This window comes from Epinephelus lanceolatus, chromosome 12, assembly GCF_041903045.1.
Source record: "Epinephelus lanceolatus isolate andai-2023 chromosome 12, ASM4190304v1, whole genome shotgun sequence".
Classification (NCBI taxonomy): domain Eukaryota; kingdom Metazoa; phylum Chordata; class Actinopteri; order Perciformes; family Serranidae; genus Epinephelus; species Epinephelus lanceolatus.
Genome location: NC_135745.1, coordinates 17,144,476 through 17,169,343, shown reverse-complemented (window position 1 = coordinate 17,169,343; position 24,868 = coordinate 17,144,476). Strand labels below are relative to the sequence as shown.

The window sequence follows — 24,868 nt, the reverse complement described above, 5'->3', positions numbered from 1 at the left end:
GACACTTGAATTCCTTTGGGTAAAGTTTTGAAGAGACCTTTGGCCTTGGAGAAAAATGTACAGCCACTAATCTCAAATCCCTCCATACATAGCCAGGCAGACAACCAGCTAGCTCCTCAGTAAACTATCAACATCACATTTATTGGATTTGAATAGGATATCTGTGTTAGATAACCATGCACAGAGAGAGACCTGACTTTCATGGGTTATCTCAGTTAAAGAGAACAGACAAATTTAGCAAAAAAAAAAAACAAAAAAATAAAAAAAGAGCAAAAGCAAAGGAGAGAGGGAGCGACTGTTCGAGACTGTTCATCTTTCATAACACGGGTTTTCCAAGAATCAAGCAGCCCTTCGTGCCACCCTCTGCCCCACATCACAGATCCTCAGGTAATCAATTTAAGGAAAAACAAACTTCCAGGTCTGAATCTTTTCATCATAGGGAACTTACCAAGAATCTAACAAGGGGATGCTATAAAGGTGCAGCCCTTCACGGTCGTAGTGAACAACAAAAGCAGCACAAAGCAGGTCAAGTTCCCGAATGGAAAATCGTAAGTATGGGTCGGCCAGTAAACTGACATCAGACAACATTAAATAAAGTTACACGCTCAGTGACAGTTGCTGATGTGCACAAGTTTAGCAGCAGTATAAGATTTAAACCATTCATCGTCGGTACAGTAATCCTGCACCCCAACACAAAAATAGATCACTCCAACAATGGGTGGGGCTGAACATAATATGAAGCTCACGTTCCACAACAGACTGTAATTCATACGCTAAAAAGAAGCACAACAAAAGAATAAACTTTTGTGAACCTAATCCTTGTTCTTTTGTTGAAATTGTATAAAAATAACACCAACAGGTCTCAAATGCCTCTCAACACTTACAGTGACCTGCTTGTTCTAACATCAAACAACCAGGATTAAATGTAGGCTTTAACATGACTGGCAAAGAGAGAGCTACATGGTGTAAAAACAGGGGCTCATTTGAATTTGCTCCACTTCAGTCGATGGACGCTGTCGGGTGGCTAGCATAGCTACCACAGTGGCATTTGTTTCCATTTGCATAGACGACCGTTGCGTCTGTGCTTTCTTTTCCATGGGCCTACTGTTATCCCAGGCTACTGTTGGGAAAGGTTTTACAAAAGGGATGCTTTGATGATAAAGAGTCCAGCAAAACACGCCGATTTACATATATGACAAGGGGAATTGTTGTCTTAAAAAAGTTCCCAGTCATAAAGGTGGGTGAGGAGAAGATACTGCATATGTATCCTGTCACTTCCTGCATATATTCCTAACATTTATCATCTATCTGTGCCATAAACATAGATCATGTGATTTTACATTAGAATTTTGTTCAAGTTTGATAGCAAAAGACTTAAACACCAAGTACAAATCCATCCCTTAATCACTTACAAGAGACACCAGCTTCTCCACCAATAGTACTCTTAAAAGACCATGACGCAAGGCAGCCATACTGCTTGTCATCTTCCTATTTGACTTACCAGACACAGCACACCACAACATAGTTCCCCAGCTCACTCTCCTCCTAACTTGCCATTACATCAACTTATAATGCCCAATAAAGTTATATAATTTGATAAAGAATACTATTATTTCAATCCCTGCTGCAAAAATCAGCAATTATTAACATAAGGGTGAGTTCAGCCTTCATGAAAGATGGTTAAAAAGAAAGTTTTATTTAAGATTCATAGTATGCCTGAGTAAATGAAGGCTTAAACTACCTTTGAGTGCCTGAAGAACTTTTCTTTGCTTTCACCAAAGCACAGAGAGTCTTTGACTAATTGTTTTCAGAAAAAGGTTTTATAACAGAAAAATTTAAGAACAAGTTGGGATTTTTTTTTAAAGAGTGGCAGCCAATAAAAACAACCCTAATGACTTGTCTCCATAGTCACCACTATGCAGTAAAGCATTTTAGTGATGTGTAAAGACCTTCATATCGTCTCTGTAAGGTACGTTTTATACCAAGGTAATTCTGAGCAGGATGATTGTGTTGTGAAATAAGAGCTAAAATTATAAGTAAAATAACTGATTAGTCGATTAAGGGACAACTATTTTGATAATGATCGAATATTTTAGAGTTGAGACATTTGTAGATATCACTTTGGGTTTTGGAACTATGTGCTAAAATTGGAAATCGTCATGTTACAGACACGATTAAATAAAGAAAGCTGAAAGCAATAAGCTGATAATAAAAACTATTTTTGCAGCCCTAATAAAAACTTTCATAATGTCACAACTACAGCAATTAGAATCAGTTTATCTGCCTATATATACACACGTACAGCAAGTCATTCATTGAAATGTAGGAAGTCAAAGGTCAGTGTCTACTTCTTCTTCCCATTTACAGCACTAACTTATCACGTAACAACTACTAAAATCGATTAAAGTGCACTGAACAGCACGTTTATCGAGACAAAGTTTCCCTTGAAGATTAATGAACTTGGTTCACCATGACATCATCTCTCCGAAAGTTTCCAGGCCAAACATACTTCCACATTTCACAACGGCGCCAACAGGTGAAAGCCACAGGTTACTGATTGGCCGTGTTCCTGCGCTGCTGTATTGGATATCATGCCTGGTGGCACTAAGTGACAATGTAGTGGTGACACTGACGGCACAAGTGAAGCCTGAGACTGATGACAAGCACAGACGCTCCAAACAGAGCAATGTTGTTCCCTTTGGCCGGGCCGGGCCTGGGAACTCAACGCCGGCTCTCCCCATGGCCCCGGCCCTCACACAACACAACATCACAGCGGCACAGACTACTGCTGCCCTGTTAACACTCTCACTGTGGGCCCAGTCAGGAAATTAACACTCAAATCCTTTTAATGGATATTCCTGTGATGTAGCATTAAATATTATTGCTGAGAGGGAAGCCTGGAAAGGGGATCATACAAAAAGATGTAAAGCAGCAATGCAGTAACAATTCCACTTTAAGGGCAAAGCAATGAAGTGATGGTATGGATAAGACCACAGAGCAACTGCAAGAACCAAAAAAGCCAGCAAGCACCCTGTCCACAAGGCCTGAATTTAGCTATATTTTGAGGCCTCGTTGGAGAGTCATATGCTATAATGTGGCTAAGAGATAAGACACACATCTGAAATTCATTCCTCTGAATCTTTTTTACATGTTGAACAACTGCAAACTTGATGAAATATTTTCCCAATGATAAAGGAGGCAGTGCTGCAACAAGCAATTATTTTCATTATCGATACATCGATTCACAAATAGTGGAAAATGTCAGAATTTCTTAAGGCCCAAGCTGCCTTACTGTGTCCAACCAAGAGTCCAAAACTCAAGGATATCCCATTTACAATAATATAAAACAAAGACATGCAACAAACTACAACCTGGGAAGCTGGAACTTTAAAATTATGCTTAAAAAGACAACTAAAATGACTATTTAGCTATCAAAATAGTTGCTGGTTATTGTTTTGTTGATCGAAAAATCAAGTGATCAACTAATAGGCCTAGTTTCAGCTCGAAAAAACAGCTTTTCTATTTTAAAAACAACCACAGTTGGCACTTTTAAATTGCAGTACCTAACCCCAGTATGATGACAATATGGATCACCGTCAACTCCAAAACAACCAACAGCAAAAATGCAGATCAATACACCAAAAGGAGACTAACCCTGTACTTGATACATACATAACAGCATGTTAATACTTTCATTTGGTTCCCAAAAAAGCCTAAAGTTAATCAACAACAACAAGAATTTAATTCAGTCCTCTATGAGTCTGTGAACAGCTCGGTCATTCCTGTTTTGTGGTGCTGAATATCCGGTGTCAAACAAGGAACACCTTTAAAATTATGTAAAACATTATCTACGTTTCCAACACATGACCTCGCTCTATTGAATGGCTGACCACACACACTGAAAAGAATCCCATGTGCACCAATTTGCATTCAAATCTACATATGGTACATCCGTTTTGGCTACGAACAGTAACCAAACTTTTGACAAGCCATGAAATCAACTGACTGTTGATTTCATACAAGTTAGCTGACATTTCCATTCATAACTGCATATCTCCTTAGCTTTGGTTTGTTAGAAAAAGACTCCAAGATATCACAAAGAAAGAGTAAATTAAAGAAGAGAGGCAACTTTGGGTCTGGTGTAGCAAATTTACATCTGATATCCCGCAGCTACATCAGCAGGACCTACATTGTTGGCCATAAAAAGAGCAAATGCTGTCATCACATACCATCCAACACCCACACAAACACAAATGCACATTAGGAAAGACAAACGATCACATATGTGTCTCACACATATTCAACATGTGCACACATAGAAACTTTATGGACATCTTACCTGTGAGTAGTCAAAGTCAGAGAGGGGTGCTATGCTTTTGATGTATTCGATTCTGAATTGGTCCTCTGGGTTGGCTAGCGGGACTGGGGGTATTAAAGTGCTCATCGCAGACACTATAGTCTACAAAACAGAAGTTTAAGGAGGAAAAAAAACAAGCATTAAGCAGGATGAATACAGGACAAACATCTTATAATAATAATCAGTAAACAACAGAGACATTATGAAGCAAAAAGGACGAAACTCACCACTATGGCATCCTTCACGTTTTTCCGAATATCTTGGATTTTCTGTTTCTTTTCTCTGCATGGGGACAGAATAGGAGTGTGGGGCAGTGGTTACGAAAACATCAACCACAGTAGACCACAAAAGATTTATCATCAAGGTGGTTATGAGCGAGATAGGGGTTACAGCCAGGTTAGACTGTATTCTTATTACAATTAAACATACAGTACAGGTGTAGAGGCAGGTAGCAGTATAAAATGCAGGATGGGGGTCGGTGAAATGCAGAAATTAGTAGATATAATGTGTTGTAGTCAAGATTTCCTATTTTTTTAACGTTTAAAAAGGACAATTATGCCTCATATTCTCTAAAATCCAGCTTCCATTGGATAAATACTTTAAATTTACACATACAGGGGATTTTCATACAGTTACAGGACTCTTGACATGTACTAGGCCTGTTTCAAATAGACCAGTGGTAAGATCAATGCCATGCAAGGCCTTGCAGCAAAACAAATCATCAATAGGCCTGTGTCGATCACAACCTTTCACCCTCTCACAGGAAACGGTTAATTATTTGGCATCTGTGTGACACTGAGATCATCACATATGTATGATAACTGTACATGTACACGAAAAAAGGAGGAAAAGGGAGAGTGAGAGGAGGGGGGAGATATTAGCTGCTTTGCATGGGATACTGGGCCCAACAGGCGCTGCAGTGCCTGGGGAAAATCCATTCACAGGCTATATTCTGGCCTCGACAGTGTTATTCATTAAGGGAGAAGCCATAAGAATAAGCACTGATATGATTTTTGAGGCGTCAATGTAGCTATTTAATAAGTGTATTGAATAGCACTCACTCCGCGTTGAAGCCGTTGACGTGTAGAATCCTCATCTGCTTCACAATGGTGCTTTTTCCGGACTCTCCCGCACCTTCGAAAATAGACCAAAAAAATACATGAAAATGTCACCAAAATGAGCACGAGCAGGGACATCCAGGTTAGCGTGAGAACCATACATGTTTTGGAAATGAAGCCAGTTAATTGTAGGCTCTCTGGAGCTTCGCTTCCATCAATATCCACCCCCATGACATATTATTGCAAGCGCTGTCAAATGGGGCTACGTGTTCGGTAAACGAAAGGGATTAGCTTACATTTCAGATAGCCATCACATATAAATCAGCCTTACCCAGTAATAAGAGCCTGTGTGTGGCTTTATACGCTTGTCTTTCCTTTTGCAACTGTTTTTCTATCTTTTTATTAGCCTCTCGTTGTGCCTTTTCGTCGATGCGTTGATCTTCAGTCTTGCTGTTGCCCAAACAACCCATCTTCCGTCGCCCTAACCCTTCCTTGTGGAATCGTAAAAAATATAAAATAACACCCGGGATGATTTTGTGGTTTAAAAATAACACAGGAATGAGTCTACTGTAAAATAAAAAAAGGAGAAAAAATCTCTGCGAGGCTTCTCCGTCGGAGGGAGGAATATGTTCCCCCGTTACAATTCCGCTTTAGCCGCAGCCAATCGTCATCCAAACCGTTTGTCAGTTCACAAACCAACGAAGAATAACGACTCGATTCTACAAAGAAATATCAAAAATACATATAAATAAGAGGAGAGAGAGAGGGTTTTCAATTCCACGGAATCCAGTCAACTGTTCCTATCGCGTCTCCAACCCCTCTCTTCTCTCAGTATTTTTTTCTATCTGAATTTCTATCAGTATTTCTGTCTCTTTAACTCAGCACTGCCTCTCTCTGTGGCACCAGGAAGTAACCGTGGACGGTGGAGGTGGAAAACAAACCTGCGTTAAACTGTAACATTAACAACCCGCACTGATATAGCATTTTATAACTGGAGTGGAAAAGAGAGAAGAGCCATTCCCGATTTAGTCCCTCGCAATCCTGCTATCAAACTAATCGGCGAAAGGGGTGGAAACCCGGACGCCTCTGTGTGCTGGTTTACAGAGAGGGGCTGGGTCTCTTCTTCTTCTTCTTCTTCTTCTTGGCTTCCAGTCAGTGAGGTGGCCCTGACCCAAACTGGCAACCCGTTTACTCTGTGTGTGTGTGTGTGTGTGTGTGTGTGTGTGTATGTGTGCGTGCGCAATGGACTTTACCTATCTCTGTAGTTTATACATTACAGGCCTGGGGGCCATCACTGTAGTCCTTGAGAGTATGAGGACTACAAGTAGTGGAGGAAGTACTATCATTTGTCTAAGTAAAGTATAGAAGCATGAGCAACCGAATGAACTTAAAGTATGAAAAGTAAGATATATACACATACAAATTATAAATCAACTTATACATTTTGATGTATTATTATTGAATAAGTTACCCAGCAGTATATAAAGTAATTGGCATTAGCGCCACCTTTACTAGCTGCTACAGTATCAGTCTGATAGGCCCCTTTCTACATAACAACAAGGACTTTAACTTTAAGTTTAATTAAGTATTTTGATGCCAATACTTATCTACATTTACTCAAGTAAGGTTTTGAATGCAGGACTTTTACTTGTAGCAGAGTATTTTTACACTATGCTTATTCTGAAATAAAAGATCTTAGTACTTCCTCCACCACTGGGTATTATTGCTTTTACTTTAGTAAAACATCTGATAACTTAACTAGTATAACTCATTCTCTCAAGGACTACTATGATGGCCCCCAGATCTGTTATCAGCCGTGGAAGAAGTACAGTTGGCCTGAGTTACTTTCCATCATGTTATAATATGTATAATATTAAAAATTAGTGCTTTTACTTTTAATACCTTAAGTTCTTTTTGTTGCCTACTGTATTTACGTGGTGTGTGTACTTATGTGGTAGAGGTACTTCTCAGATATTTTATTAAAGTATAACTAGCAATATCACATGTAAAAAAACCTCTTTGATCTTTCTCAAGTGAAGGCGCAGGAGTACTATCGACAAAGTGAACTTAAAGTATTAAAAGTAAAACCCCTTTTAGAGGTTTATACTGGATTATTATGCATATTATAAAGTGGTGGGAAGTAACTCATTGCATTGACTCAAGTGTTGTACTTAGGTACATTTGAGGTACTAATTTTGAGGTACTTATTTTTTATACATTACAGGCCTGGGGGCCATAACTGTAGTCCTTGTCTCTGCAGTAAAAGTACGAAAGTATTATCAACAAAGTGAACTTAAAGTATCAAAAGTAAATATGCTCATTGTGCAAAATGGCCCCTTTCCGAGGTTTATACTATATTATTATGCACATTATAAAGTGATGGAAAGTAACTCAGTGCACTGACTCAAGTATAATTTTGAGGTACTTATACTTTATACATTACAGGCCTGGGGCCATCATTGTAGTCCTTGAGAAAAAAGGACTACAGTTATGTGGAAGAAGTACTCAGATCATTTATTTAAGTATAGGTAGCAATGCCACAGTGTAAAAATACTGTTTTAAGTTTTCTCAAGTAAAAGCTCAGAAGTATTATCAACAAAATGAGCCTAAGGTATTAAAAGTAGAAGCACTCATTTTGCAAAATGGCTATTTTCAGGGGTATTAATATCCATATTATACATCGGTGGAGAGTAACTAAGTTCATTTACTTAAGTAGGCCTACTGTACTTCTTCCATGGCTGATTACAGATCTGGGGGCCATCACGGTGGTCCTTGAGAGAATGAGTACTAATAATACATATTGGAGAAACTTCTCAGAGCTTTTACTAAAGTAAAAGTAATCATACGCAGTGGTGGAGGAAGTACTCAGATCTTTTATTTCAGCATAAGTAGCAACACTATAGTGTAAGAATACTCTGCTACATGTAAAACTCCTGCATTCAAAACCTTACTAGTATTGGCATCAAAATACTCACTTAAACTAAAAGTGAAAGTGCTCATTATGCAGGAAGGGGCCATATCAGATTCGTTGCAGCTGGTAAAGGTGGTGCTAATGTCAACTACTTCATATATTGCTGGGTAACTTATTCTATAGCTCCATAGCACAGCAATGGCTTCCAAATGTAATGGAGCATAAGTATAATGCCGCATAAAAATGGAAATACTCAAGTAAAGTACAACTACTGTAAAATTGTACTTTAGTAACTTTCCACCAGGGCCCTACTGGTGAAAGTAGTAAACCAACTAGTCTATGGTCAGTGTAATGTAATTCATGAAAACTGTGATTTACAAAATGAATTGTCCTCCTTTGTAATGTCATTTTGTACATTATAAATATTTAAACAAAATGTAAATGTCACAATTGCAATCTGTGTGTGTGCAGCAAGGCAGCGGTAAAAAGTAGCCGAGTATATTTTTATGTTCTGCACTAAAGTACAATTTTGAAATACTTGTATTTGACTAAGCATTTTCATTTTATGCTGCTTTACGCTTGTCCACTGCATTTATTGGACAATTATACTTCATTTGCAGATTAAGATTCTACAAATAAACATGATCAGTTTATGAAATATGATGCACTGTAACATTCAACTACTTAAACATACAGGAAGTAGCTGAATTCAGCTCCACTTTGAACAGCTACAGCAGTTAATCACTTACGACACATTTATGCATCAGAGAAAGTCGTCACAATAACACAATATACAATAATATAACTGACTGGGGACACTCTGGTGCATGAATACTTTCACATCAGATATGTTAAGTACATTTTGCAGATAATACTTTTGTTACATGTAAATGAGAAACTTTTCTTTTAAAGATATTTTTGTGGGTTTTTTTTTTGCCTTTATACAATAGGACAGCTTTAAAGGGGGAGACAGAGTGGGGATGACATGCACAACAGGGCTGCGGGTGGAAATCAGGTTAGCTACTGGGTTTTTATTATTGTACTGCAAGTTTTACTTGAGTAAAGCATGTGAGTACTTCCTGCACTGCAGCAAATAAAGTAAATTCATGCAAATCTGCTCAATCGGGGTCTTTCATCCAATATGTCTCTATTTTAGTCTCCTTTGACGGCCATTAAACTATCCTGTAGAACAGTGATTCCCATCCTGGGGGTCATGAGATAAATTTAAGAGGTCACAAAATAATTCTCAATATCACAAAGAAGAATAAACATACTACTAATAGTTTTTTTCAGACTTTCCTCTAATATTTGCTTTTTTTCTTGTGAATTCAGTGTAAATTTACCTCTCAAGCCTCTAAAAATGATTCAAAATAAACAATCTGAGAAAGAAGAATCACAAATTGATGAGACTGCTGGTTACATCAGTGACAAGGGGTGGCAAGTAGACACAGATTTGTTTAAGTGGGGGTCACAAGCCAAAAGGCTCTGGGAACCATTGCTATAGATCAGGCATGTCCAAAGTCTGGCCCAGGGGCCAATCATGCCCCACAGACCAACTTTAAACAGCCTGCAACTTGTCTCCTATAATAAACTATATGTGCCCTGCCACATAATATTAGTAAATCAAGCAAGTTCACTTTGTATTTTTACCATTCACCTCATGATGGCAGGACTATCATACAGTTTGTAGACATGCACTAAGAAGGAACTACGCAGGTGGATCTAATATGTTTTCATAAACAGGCGGTAACAAGCAAACGAAAGGTTACCTAGCAGCAAACACTTCCTGACAAGCAGCAGACATGGCCACAGCAAAGACACGTGAAGTCGAAAGTAAGGGCTGACGGTTTCAGACGAAGGAACACTTGTATCTCATTTGTATGTGGTTTTCTTTTTCTTTGTAATGAGCCATGTGACGTGAGAAGCAGCTGGCCCCCAGGTATTTTCACATTCTGGCCCCCATTCAAAAAGAAATTTGGACATACCTGCTAAAAAAGATCATGCAAACCCCTAAATACTAGCTGGCCAACTACATGCACTGGCCAGAGTACAAAATGATAATCACCGTAACATCATATAAAATATCAAAGCAAAATCATAAGCTATACAGTGTATCATCTCACTGTAAAATTGTAGTATTACTATAGGACATAAAAAATGACATTCAGTTTGATTAGGTCACCATACAGTCATCATCAAAAATCAAAATAAATACCACTAAGTATGATATAGTTTACAAAAAAAAAAACATATTGAGCAAACTATCAATCTTCTAGTGATGTTTTCTTGAAAAAACAGTCAACATACTCTTCTTACAAATGTCCCAATTTTGCCAATAAAAGAAACAATTATTTTTTTTTTTTTAATGAATGTCTGCCTCCAAAAGACTATGACATAAATCAGTGCTCAACTAGAGACCACCACAGGACAGAGGGACCCTTAATTCTCTTTACTTTAAACAATATATGTGAATTTGTTTTTTAAAAAAAAGAAAGAAAGAAAAAAAAAGGTCATGCACCACGACAACGACAGTCTTGCGGTCTAAGTCATGCCTTCGCCAATAAGGAGGAAACAGAAAGACTGTCAGTGTTGTGAGCATTGTCTGACATTTATGTTTAGCTCGGCTTCCTCTGAACTAGGCCAACATGGGATGTGGGTTTGTACAGGTTTGTCTTTACAGTAACCAAGACATGTACACTACCACTGAGTTATTTGTAGGAAGCACACATATTTCATTATGTCTCTGTCAGTATGTGAGGAGGAGAGTAAAGTCTTTATGATTCAGCAGCAACTGGTAAAAGTTAGTAGGCTGTCTTTAAGGTTGAGCTAATGCTAGGCTAACATACACACTGTTACATTAAGGTCAAGTAAAAAAAATAAATACAAATGTACTGTACTGTATTCTCACATTGCAAATGCTCAGACCACTCAAGAGCATCAGGCAACCATGAATGATTATGATCTGTGTAATATGTACCAAGGCGTGTGCTGTTATTGTCTCCATTATGCAAATGCAATGCAAATACTAGTTTCATGCAGGCAAATGTGTGCAACAAAGTTGTGTGGCATGCAAATCACAACTGGAACCCTCACTTCACCTGTAGTGGTGTGAAAATATTACAACCCCCACCACCCCCACCCTCATCAAAAAAGGGAAAAAGAATCCCATCTCTCCACCTTAGGAAGCAAGGTCAAAACAAGCGACTGGCCCACATCACTCTCTAGTGGTTAGAGGCAGCACCGCATACATGCTGTAAGCTCCATGTGACTGATACAGAATCAGCTATTGTTGCATAAATTATCGTCCTTTCTTAGGAAGTAGTGCTGATATTTATGTTTACCTCGCTGTGGCCTCCTCCTGACTAGATAAAAAAAGGGTGTGTATTTGTAGAGGTTTGTTTAGGGTGTGTGTTTGTTAAGGTTTATCTGATTTTAATTTTATCTGCTGAAGAGGAAAGAAAGTTACTCCATGCCACCTTCAACCTGAGCTTAAGATATTTATGTTTCAGCACAATTTTGTGGCCTTACAACTAGATTGGAAGTCAATCATGGTCCATTGTGCAACTTTACATGAGTGTAATGCAGAAATTTGAAGCGTCCCTTGCATACAGCATACACTGAGAACTGACTTCTCAGTGAAGTAGGAGACATCCTGTGTCTGGCAGTTCAACTTTAAATAAAAACCTCAAACTGTAGCTTCTTTTCTGGAATAAAACCATATCATATCACCATATCTGAATATTTTCGCAAGGCAATATTGTAGCAATACACGGATATCAAGTAAAGATTTCTTTTAATTATATAAACTATTAACTTTACATATACAAATTAAACTTTTGGTAGCCTACTAAAATAATATAAAATCGATTGCTTCATAAATCCACTATACATATTTTACAGCAATAAAAAATGATAGAAGTGACATTTACACACTGAAAACTTTATCTTATTAGATAAAGCAGATGTTGTGGTTTTCTTTTGAGGACATACTTTTCAGTTGAAAAAAGTTAACACATCACAATATAATGTTATATATGTAATAACAATACTCAGCATATAGGTAATATAATAATAATACAATAATATTGTATCATGACTTAAGCATCCTGATAATATCGTATCGTGGGACCACTGGTGATTCCCACCCCTGATATCAGTCACACAATATCATAATTCAAAGAAGATTACTATGTCTATTATGCATTATAAAGATATTTATAATGCATTTTAATCTGCTTATAGCACTGTATAATTAGTTATAAGCACTCATAGAAATTAATTATAGTTTCTAACAATAATCATAATACATTATAAAGTGCTTTACCAGCAATTGGTTGCTCACTATCATTTTTTTTGCAAGGGTTATAGTGTATTATAATTCTCATAGCTGTAATTTATTATAGTCTTTTTATAATGCATTATCATCACTGTTATACTGCATTATAATGTGATTATCAGTTACTCTATGTAAGTAAGTATTATCTCTAATTTGACTCAACTGAGACTTTAGTGTGATTTTTAGGGGAAATCATTCATTCATTCATTCTCCATAACCACTTATCCTGTTCAGGGTCGCAAGCCTATCCCAGCTGACATTAGGTAAGAGGCAGGGTACACACTGAACAGGTCACCAGGACCGACACATAGAGACAGACAACCATTCACACTCACATTCACACCTACGGGCAATTTAGAGTCACCAATTAACCTGCATGTCTTTGGACTGTGGGAGGAAGCTGGAGAAAACCCAGAGAAGCCCACGCTGACATGAGGAGAACGTGCAGACTCTACACAGAAAGGCCCTGAGCCGGTCAGCAGGTTCAAACCTGGAACCCCTTCTCTGTGAGGCGGCAGTGTCAACCACTGCACCTTGTGCCGAAACATTACATAGATGAAATGTAAATGTCCATCATTTAGTTTTCACCAAAAATGTTCTGTGTGTTGTCCTCGCACATACTTGTGTTTTACTTAAAGAAAACAATGGTCACTTACAGTGACTCACAATCACATTACAATGCAAAATAACAGTGAAGATAATGCATTATAAAATGATAATAATGTAGCAGAACTATGAGAATTATAATACACTATGATCCAGTGAGTTACCAGCAGTTATGAAGTATTATGATACTTGACCTTCTTAGTTATTATAAAATGCTTTAAATGTGTTTGAATTATTTAATTGTTTTAAACTATTATTAGTATCTATGAGTGCTTATAATAATTAATCATAAGAAGATTATAACACATAACAAGTATGTCTATAATGTATCATAGACATGGGCATCATAGAAAGTGTTACCCAGATTATTTTTATATGCGTTCCAACATGTCTGGAGGGGAGCCTTAAACTCTTATTACAATATTTGTAAGTAATAGTTATCTTTCATGATGAATGTCTCTGTCAGTAAGTGTGCATGTGCAGTGTTGGAAGAAGTTTTCACATCCTTTACTTAAGTAAACGCAGCAATACAACAATCTAAAAATACCCTATTGCAAGCCGATTCTGTTTTCAAAGTCTGACAAAGATGTTTTTACTATTTTCAGCGTGAGAGTGGACCTGTACTGCAAAATGGCAACCACAAAGGCCCTTAAAAATAGCTGCTAATTAATGACCAGCCTCTCCAAGAATGCACAGCTTCATCTTGGAGGTTCTGCAACATTACTGCATTTCAATAAATACATTAAATATAGCCAAATACATGGGCTTTCTGGCCGGGCAAAGATTATTTCTGCCAGTTAAGTGTTACAATAAATCTAACAATATCTGACACTTAAAAGTACATATAAATCTTCTGCACTTATTCACTAGCCCCGACTGTAATTGAAGCATGTACTGTAAAAACGAGGCACACATCCAAATGATATCCGGCTAAAATTAGCCTTTTTACAAACCTGGAAGGAACTATATTATATCACTGTCTGAAGGGGCAGAGACTCTTGATAAAGTCCAAATTATACAGTAAGCAAAAGCTGGAGAACAAACATAGTCCAATGTCCTCTTGGTGTGGTTCACTTTGATTCATCTGATACAACTATCTGCTATCAGTATCATAAATATGTTGGTCATAACATTAACTGGGAACTCAGTTAGTAGCAAAGTTCAGCAATGGTCAATGATAAAACCCATTTAGACTGAAGCAAAGTTCACCTGACTCTCCTGGTATTTAAAGGGGAGGGCCCACAGCAGGGCCTTTAAGTTCCACTGAGTAAGCTTTTCCAAAATAAAGCTTCACGTGCACACACACACACACACACACACACACAAAAAAGACAAAAACATGACAATCAGTGACTTCCAACAGGCTATTCATTGGCCTGTTTGCCTCAGTTCAGTGATCGTCTTGTGGAATGCACTGCATTGCTAGCAGCCTGTTGTTCAGGCTCATGAAGGGTGATAAGGCTGAGATATGAAACGGCCAGCTAAGGACATCTAGGAAAGCTGTAACAGATATTATCACGGGCCTGTACAGAATCTGATCCAAGAGACCTAACAATAAAGTAACTTCCTTTCCAAGAAATAATCGGAACTTGCCTTCCAGTTCCCATCACTGTATTCCTGTACCAAAGTATAAAGTCTGAAAGAACTCTATTAAAGAAATTCAGATTTTCTGAACTGCCATCTTGTCGATCACATTTGATAATAACTGTTTTTGCATTTTTTTAAAAATAAAACAGTGCTTGTGATACCTTTAATTACGAAAAATAAAAATCATGTACTTGAATTTACATGTCTAAAACAAACCCAAATTTGGATTAGAAGGCAACAGAACTCCAGTGGAAACACCTCTGCCTTATTTTAATGAACATAAACCATCTTGCTTTACAGTTAATAAGTGCTTGGAGGACTATCTTGATCTATTTCAAATGAAGAAGCCTTCTTAAAGACTTTAACAGGAGCCTGGTCAGAAACTTTTTGGTGATGTACCCTAAGATTTATTTCTGTAAAATAATTTTTAGTATCTATTATTTGGTTATTTTCTTGAATAATCGACTGGTTGTTTGGTCTGTAAAATGTCAGAAAATAAAAGAAGAATGTCCCACATAATTTTCCCCAGAAAAACTAGCAAATATATCTACATTTGAGAAATGTAAATGTTGGTAAAGATTAGGCATTTTTGCTTTAAAATGGTTGAAACAATAAACTGACTGGAATCAAAATACCCAACAGCTGTTTGATTTCCAACAGACGGACTATTCAATTAATCATCATAAATTCCTGAATTAGATTTTTTCTGATATATGTAAAACCATGCTGGAGCTACATGTACTGTTTGTTGTTTGGACATAGCATGTCTGATATCAGGGCACTGTACTTTGATTTATAAAGCTTGGATTCAGCAGGTTTACCGCACTTAATATGAATCAGAGCAGGTGATCTGTGTGCATTATTAAACTGGTCCTATCTGTCAGACATGAGAGCTAGTTTCATGTTCAGTAACTTTATTTTTATCTAACTGTGGTAATTTTTTAAATCTTTTCAGAATTTGAGAGCTAAACTATGTATAAAATTACACTGTAAGACACCAAGAATGTAGTTCTATATGATCAAACATGATCAAACACTATTAATGACTGAAACTGATGGATTCCGACTCCAGCACAAGCTGAACATGGCGGCCCGCTCAGGATAAACATTAGCTCCTTATGGCTATCATTATTCAACTAAATACCTGCAGCAAATACAAACAGATAAAGTGACCCAGATTAGCTAGCATACGTTGCCTTGAAATGTAACACTATTTGAAAGGTGTCCACTTTCAGAGGAACACAAACCACCTCAGTCCTCTGGCATGCAACAAGAGTCCTACTGGAGACCTGGAGGGTATAAAGTCCCGAGAGGCCTCTTAAAAAAAACACAAGTGGCCCGTGGCAGCCGCTGAGGCTCCAGGGTGTACCAGGACAGATAGCTCAGAAAATAATTGTGATTCTATAGTGGTGAAGAAAGTCGCCCAAACCCTAATGACATGCTGAAATGACACAGTAACACAGGTCACACACATACACACTGTATAGCTTTCAACAGGGGCTCATGGAAGAATGTATGACACTTCCCTGTGTGACTTCATTAGGATGAACCATCTCTTCCTGTGTGTAATTAGTGGGAGCTGTTTACCCAGGAAATTAAGCTGGTAGCCATTTATTATATGGAGTAAAGAAGCATAACACTGTTTAAAGTAAAGCAAATACATGCAATATGATAAGTGTGCATTAAAACTGAAAATGGACGAGTGCTCTTTTAATTGTAAATGAAGACTTTCTCTTTTGAAACATTAATATTGACCTTTTTGAAAACTTGTGTACTATGATATCCTATATGTACAATATAGAGATGGTTACTCTATGTGTAATTAAAAAAAAAAACCCAATAAACTAAATCTATGTAACCAGCAGAGTTACAGGGTTATAGAGCCCGATACTACTTCTCCATCTAGATAATTTTCCACTGACAATACTGGGATGCTGCTGGCGGATATTTGGAAAATCTCTTGATAAATTACATAAACTATCAATCATGGACATCCAGTGAGGTAATAAAATGCATGACCTAACAGTGTTATAAGCCTTGTAATTTATATGGACACAATTTAACAGATAAGGGCTTCAGCTAATAAACACTTGTGAATTAAGCAATCAGATAAAGTTTATGTAATTCTAATTACTTACTCTATAAAATGCCCAAAATAACATCAATGCAACAATACAAGTTGCCAGAGCCTTAACTGATGCCTTAAAATTGATAAGTCATGGCGGTGTCACCATACAGCAACTCAGAAATTAAACATTCGCACAAAAATACTAGAGCAAGAAATTCTTATCATATGTCGAGATGTAACCAACACGTCTTTAGTATCTTCATCAAACTGATCATCAGAATTGAAAACAGTGAGTTCTACATTGTGGATCAATTCATCATGTCAGCACTAAGGCCCACAACAAAGAGCACATGGACAGCTACACTTTAAGACTATAGCCTACTAAAATATCACCTATATTACACTATACTGTACAGCACTGTATTGTACTATACTAAAGGCCACTATACTACAATCTAATCTACTATGCTGTACATTTATTTGTCAACTATATATATGCAACAATAAGTCAAAATACTATTTGTTATCTGCTGTCACTGGAGAGATCAGACTTGCCATACTACACCACCTATATTACAACACACAGCACTCTACTATCCTATACTATACAACGAAAAAAATAATCTCAAATGAATTATGAATATACTATACTGTACAACCTAATAGCAAAAGCTATTTGGCCTCTATACAGTAAATTATTTTATTCTTAATCATGCTACATACAGTCTACTATACCATACTACTATACTATGCTATATACTTTACACCACTGGCCATAACACTTAAGTATACTGCATTCTTGTACTATAGTATACTATATTAGTTTTAAGAGCAAACTTGGCCCAACAGCCAAACGCTAAGTTATCTCCATAAATCTTTGGATACTAAAGCCTATTAAACTATACTATACTAAATTATACTATATAACATTGTACTATACTGTACTATAGGCCACTATACCCAGAAATATGACATTTACAACAAACCTTACTGTAAATGTGCCACATTTTAACACCTATGTTTTATCTGCAGTCCCAGGACTGAAGTTTCCCCACACCAAAGGACACTATACGTTACGATACAATACCATATGATACTGTATTGTATTATACCATAATCAGTGCAAACATGGTCCAATAGCCAAAAGCTAAATGGTCTCAAGTACCTTTTACATGAAAGCCTACTAAACCATACTTTATATTACACAACATTATAGTCTACTATACTACACACCACAATACTACATTCTACACTACCATTCAACACATTTATTTACTAAAAACTCTTACTGTAAATACTTAAGTCAAAATGGTAGTTTTCACCTGTTGTCCCAGGTCACTCTACACAAAAGACCACTATAATATACTATTATAGTCTGAAGCAATCTAATTTACTCTAGTATTCTATGCTGTACTACATTATACCACCAGTATGTTAGTATTTAGAGCAAATGTGGTTCAGAGCCAAAAAGCTGGGCACTCTCCCTATATATTTATCTTTGTATACTAAAACAAAACTAAACTGTATTCTACATGACACTATTCAACACTGTTTAACTCTATACTATACTACAGGTCACTACACTCTACCACAATATATTCTGATTTATTCGACAGGTACACTTTTACACTGTACAATCGTAGTTTTCAGAGGAAACATGGCCTGATAGACAAAAGCTAAGCTGTTTCCCTACATCTTAGTAAACTAAAGCCGACTAAATTACTCTCTCTGTAACACTACACATTATACTCTAATTTACTAGATTAGACATGCATTTATTGAAGAAAAAAACTATACATATACCACAGTTCATCAAAATGCTATTTTCATCTGTAGTCCTATACTAATCTGTACTGTACTGTACTAAATCATAATCAGAGCAAACATGGTCCAGTAGCCAAAAGCTAAATGGTTTCAAGTATAAACGAAAGCCTACTAAATCATACTCTATATATTACAAAATACACATCTACTATACTACACACCACAATACTCAAATGCTATTTTCATCTGTTGTCCTTTACTGTACTGCACTGTACTGTACTGTACTGTACTGTACTGTACTACAGCTAAAAGTTAGGTGGTCTCTCTACATATCTGTATACTAAAGCCAACTAAATAAACTCACACTATAAATCTGTGATACTCCACTATGTTGTTACTATGTTAAACTATACTCTATCCCACTTACCTACCTTATTGAAAAGAATTACTGTAAATATGCCACAGTTAAACCAAAGTCTATTTTTTCATCTGTGGTCCTGTACTCTACATTATGCTTTACTATACTATACTAATTTTCAGAGTAAACAGTCCAGTAACCTAAAGATAGGCTAAGTGGTCTCTACATATTTTTTATCTTAAAGTAAACTAAATTATACTCTATACAACACTAGAAGCCACTATACTAAAGTACTTTATACATGTATTTCACAGGGCTCTTTCTCATATTTAGTACTATACTATACTATATTATCTCAAAGCGTAAGCATGACCAAATAGCAAAAAGCTAGGTGGTCTCTCTACATATATGTACACTAAAGCCAACCATATTATGCTCTCTATCTGGTCTAAATCTATACAATACTCTACTATGTTGTTACTATGTTAAACTATACTCTCTACTAATAGCCTACTCTACTACCTTATTGAGAAGAACTACTGTAAATATGCCACAGTTAAACCAAAGTCTGTTCTTAATCTGTGGTCCTGTACTCCACACTATACTACACTATACTATACTAATTGTCAGAGTAAACATGGCAAGTAACTTCTGTACTCCTTTACCATACCAGACCAGACCATACTATACCCTACCCTACCCTACCCTACCCTGCCCTACTATACCATACCATACTATAATATACTACATTAATACTAACTCACAGAGTAAGCATGGCCCAATAGCCAAAAGCTAAGTGGTCTCTATAAATCTATACAATACTCTACTATGTTGTTACTGTCTTAAACTATACTGTAGCCTACTGTACTACCTTATTGAGAAGAGTTACAGTAAACACAGCTAAACCAAAGTCTATTTTTAGTCTGTGGTCCTGTACTCCACACTATACTACACTATACTATACTGTACTGTACTAATTTTCAGAGTGAGTATGTCATGGCCCAGTAGCCACAAGCTAAGAGGTCTCTGTAAACCTGAGTGTTTTGGTCCATTTGCTGGTCTACATGATGTGTAATTGGCTCTAACCCCAAATATTAACAGTAAGAGGACAGCAGGCCCAGTGAGTCTACACGTCCATCTTCATCATTTGACATTGCCAGCCGCAGGGGGTAGTCTTCACAGCCAAGCCAACAGATGTGGCAAAAGGCCTCGCCAGAGTAGTGACATAATTTCTGGAAAGGCCAGTGCGTTTTGGTTTCTAATAATAAAACGGCTCCCTAGTCCAACAACAACAACAGAGAGGGACACAACCTACCGAGCAGCAGCAGCCGATGCGTCTGTTTGTACTCCCGTTTGAGCTCCTTCAGCGCCCTGTCAATATTCTTACTGACTTTCTTCGCCTCCTTCTCGGCCTCCTTCTCCTCCACCAGCAATTTGTCCCAGTTTTTCTGCTTTTGGGTGCTAGTCTTTTGCAGCAGCTGTAAGCGTCGGCCGCGGTCCTTCCCTGTCCCCTTACCGCTACCTCCGCCACCACCACCGCCTCCTCCTCCGCCACCTCCGTTTTGTATGAGCACACCGTCGGTGCCGGTGTCTCCACGGCGGTGCTCCCCGGCCGAGAGCCTGGCAGGGTCCCCGGGGCGCACCGGGCCGCCGCCGCCGCGTAGCGACGAAGTCTCCCCGCATCCCCCGGTGTCCTCCTGGCGAGCTCCCACGGCGCGGGTCGGTACGGCGGCGTCCGGAGGCTGGTCCGAGTCCGAGGTAGCGTTGGAGATAGACCCGCTCAGGTCCCCGAAGAGCCGGGGACGCAAACTGTAGCACAGCCCCATGTTGAAACCAATATTTGTCTGTTAATGTGATTTTTCATAAATTAAAATATCAAAAAAATCGCAGTTGCGCCACCAGCCCTAACGAGCCATCGTCACATTGGAGCTCCAGCGGTGCGATTTAAGTCCGAAATTGAGCCGAAAATGTGAATGAATTATGCTCCGACATTTGCTATATGTCATTTTGCATTTTCCCCAGTCAGCCTTCGCTTCGTAGTTAGTGGATCACCTGATCCTTTAGTGGACACTGCGGGTCCATCTTACCGTAAGTAACCAAAAGCACAACCTTGGAAAAAAACGCGACAATCCGCTGCGCAGACAGTCAACAATCTGACTGCACAGTTGTTAGGTGCAATGCACGGCACGTCATGTTACTACAGCATGGCCATTTCGAGAATGCTGGTCATGATTTTCATTCCTCACATTTCATGCCTGCATGCCTAAAGACACCTCCTGCACTGTAGATAGTGAACCTGCTCTTTATCATCAGACTAATGGCACACACATGCTCTCTCTTTATATAATACACATTCCTGATAAAATGTCAAGCTTTTGGAAAATGGAAAATATTCAGAATAATATTTAAACTTCACTTGATTTACATGCAGATACTTACAATAGTTAAGGCATTTATTGTCCTGCTTTAACTAGACTTTTCTTCATATCAGCCTTTTTGATTAGACTAATTATTCTTATCAGTGTGAGGGTTTCCAAATTCCCATCATCTGAGTGTTATTTATAAAATCTCTAAAAATACAGGACCTATTTTGAGCCACAAAGCAGCTCAAGTGTCCATGTAAATATTATGTGGACGAAATATCCGGTCTTCAAATTGGGGTCCTGGGATTTTTCAAGGGTCCTTGGGGTGATCTCAGGGAGCTCTGCAGGAAAATAAGGAATTCTTTCCTTTTGCAGTCCAAATAAAGTAAAACTCTGGGTCCTTTATTTAGTCTCTCAACAACTGTCTACTCACCTACACTGTGACAGTTGGTACAACAAAATTATGTTGTTGTTTTTAGATGGGGGCCACTGGAATGAAATAGTTAGGCCAACTAATCATGGTCCTTTGTGACATGCATGATCACTTTAGGGTCAGAGGTGGGTTTACCTGGGATACAGGGGCCACAGTCCCAATCAGGTGCAGGGTTGAAAATGAACCATTAGATGGAGCACTTGTGACATAATACAACATCTCAGGTGAGTTTACTTCAGGGAACTACTTCTGAAACTACATTCTTCTACATATGTTGGTACAGTCTATATGTTTTTATATGTATATTTGTGCCTCTCTCTCTCTCTACATATACAATTCATTTTATAGGCTTACGGTCTCTAAAGCTGAGATTGAAAGTTCATAATTTACCTTGGTACCACAGGGTCCATTTAGAAGTTGTTATTGAGCTTTTGATCCTATCACAATCTTCATCAGCATATAGGGTTTGAACAGATTTTCTTTTTATGACTTTTTTGTCCATGTCGGCCTAAAAGTTGAGAATCACTGTTCACTTTTGACCTACTAGATGTGAGTAAAACTGTCAAATAATTGTAGTGTGGTACCTAAATATTTCCCTCTAGATGGTAGAAGTATAATGTGACATTAAAATAAAAGACTCAAGTAAAATACAAGTACCTCAAATTTGTACTTATTTTTCTTGCAAACGTAAAAGTAGATAGTTACTTTCCACCACTGACAATATTATAGGCATATCACAGTGTAATCTATCTAAGTGAACATTGGAGGTACTTGTACTTTACTTGAGTATTCCCAGTGGTGTAGTGGTAGTTAAAGTGGTGGCTGTACTACAAAGTAGATGGGTAGATTACAGAGGAGAAAGAGGGTATACTTTCCTATATATTCTAGTGGCTTTGTGGTGGGTTTACTGTAAAGGGTCAGAAAAATAGGTGGGTATGCCACATATACCTGCACATAGGCCTACCCTCCACTACACCATTGAATATTTCCATTTTATGTTGTTCTTTTTACTTCACTAGATTTATTGATCAACATTAGTTACTAGTTACTTTGCAGATTCAGATTATGAATACAAAATATAACTCAGATAATAAAATATTATGTCTAATTATGGATTAAGACAACCAGCAGTAGCCTACACATATGCTAATCCAGTGACATTATATATATTATTCTGCAATGGGTCATTCCGCATGATGAGTACTTTTACTTTTGGTACTTCAGAAGGTTATATTCTATACTTTGTTGTATTTGGAATAGCCTACTTTTACTAAAATAAGATTTTGAATGCAAAACGTTTTACTTGCAGAGTAATTTTAAAGTATGTTAGTACTTTTACCTAAGTTAAGGACCTAAATACTTTCTCCACCACTGAAAGTGCATAATTTTGTACATATTATTAATAGACAATGATTTTAATAGGCCACATTTTATTTTGTAGGTCTGCGTTGCCTAGGCGACAGGAAGCCGCCCTTGCAGACGGACAGAGCACCAGCATCTTCCACCATCAGCACCGACATATCTCATATGGTAGGTTTACTTTAAGTTACTGTAAATGTAAAGACGTTACAGTTGGTAAAAACTCTGTTAGATCGTATGGTTAAAAATTAAGTCTTAAAATCCGAATAATGTTAGCTTATATTGCTCTTCAGCTACTGTATTCACTTGTAGAAGTCTTGCTTGGTGTCTGCTACAAGCCAAATTAGCGGTGTGATAAAGTTTCCAGACATAGCGATGAAATGTTTTATTAGGTTAAAAGTGAATTTTAACATCAGCATTTTGAAGTTTGTGAAGTTCTGTCCAATATTAGCCAACATCAAAACCTTTTTTAAGGAAACTAGAGAGAAAAACGTCAAAATTGAAGTTCTGTATTCAGGTTAATGAGGTTATATAAGGCTAACTAAGTAGGCTACAGTACATTTTCTCAAGTGTTAAACGTCGGTATACTTTTACTTTACCTGAGTATTTCCATTTTCTGCTTCTTTATTCTTCCATTACATTTCAGAGGGAAATATTGTACTTCTTACTCCAATACATTCGTTTTAAAGTTTGTGTTATTTTGCAGATTCAGAATATTAAAACAAAATATAATCAAATACCCAGCAGTATAGAGTTAAAATTAGCTCCAACTTTGCCTGCTGCAACATTAAAGTGATGTACACATTATTGTATCAATAATTATAATCCAACAATATTTTGTAGATTATTCTGAAATAAGCCATTGTGCATAATGTTTTTTCTTTTTTACTTTTGATAGGCTTTTTTACATGTATTTGCACTTTGTAAAACTTTGAATGCAGACCTTCTACTTGTAACAAGGCATTTCTACACGGTAATACTACTTTTACTAAAAATATCTGAGTACTTCTCTCATCACTGAGTCTAACTAATGCATATTAATGGTTGGTAATGCAACAATTTCTGCTTCATAGAGGATAAGAAATAATTCTGATTATTGTTTGTCATTATTATTGTGTCACAGATGAAAACCTGGTATCATAAAGTGTAATAGCCAACTCACTAATGGTGCAAACTACAAGCTAACACATAAATGACCATTACTAGCATAAACCACCATTTTCTGAACAGACACACCGTAGGCAGTAACATGAAAGTGACTGTGTATTATGGAACATAAAACATCAAAATAAAAAGCAGACTATAAATTACTCAGTCCATCATGATGGGAAATGTGGGCGTTGCTACAATATATTAGGTACTAATGTTTTATTGATCAGTTATAAGCCATAATTAGGAACAACTTTTGGGTGGCCTGGTTGTTGAAAATCTAGCTGGCTGGTGTTTATCCACATGTAGCAGGACAGTTTTTTTGTTTTCTTTTGTGTTGTTATATTTTTTATTTTTTTATTTTTTGCATATGTAAGAAAACAATACAACTTAACAGATTAAAAGATAAAAAAGAATTGAGCCTGTGAGACAAAGAAACAGCGACAACAAATGGGTTTATGACCCAATAAATAAAAGACAGAAAAAAGTGACAATAATAAGATAATTCTAAAACATATT

The 24,868-nt window shown here is 37.3% G+C and overlaps 1 protein-coding gene across 2 annotated transcripts in view; it reads right to left on the bottom strand.

Annotated features, from left to right (window-relative positions):
• gnal2 (guanine nucleotide binding protein (G protein), alpha activating activity polypeptide, olfactory type 2) overlaps positions 1-21,060 on the bottom strand; it is a 53,870-nt gene extending 32,810 nt beyond the window's left edge. The window contains exons 1-4 of one of the 2 annotated variants that reach the window (XM_033650911.2): positions 20,361-21,060; positions 5,419-5,491; positions 4,585-4,639; positions 4,340-4,459 (exon numbers count right to left, since the gene is read on the bottom strand). In XM_033650911.2, coding sequence (XP_033506802.1) covers positions 4,340-4,459; positions 4,585-4,639; positions 5,419-5,491; positions 20,361-20,871 — 759 coding nt within the window. In that variant the 5' untranslated portion in view covers positions 20,872-21,060. Of the gene's footprint in view, positions 1-4,339; positions 4,460-4,584; positions 4,640-5,418; positions 5,492-5,746; positions 6,550-20,360 lie in introns of those variants that run through there. The other variant, XM_033650912.2, reaches the window with a different exon arrangement.
• Positions 21,061-24,868: the final 3,808 nt, after the last annotated feature.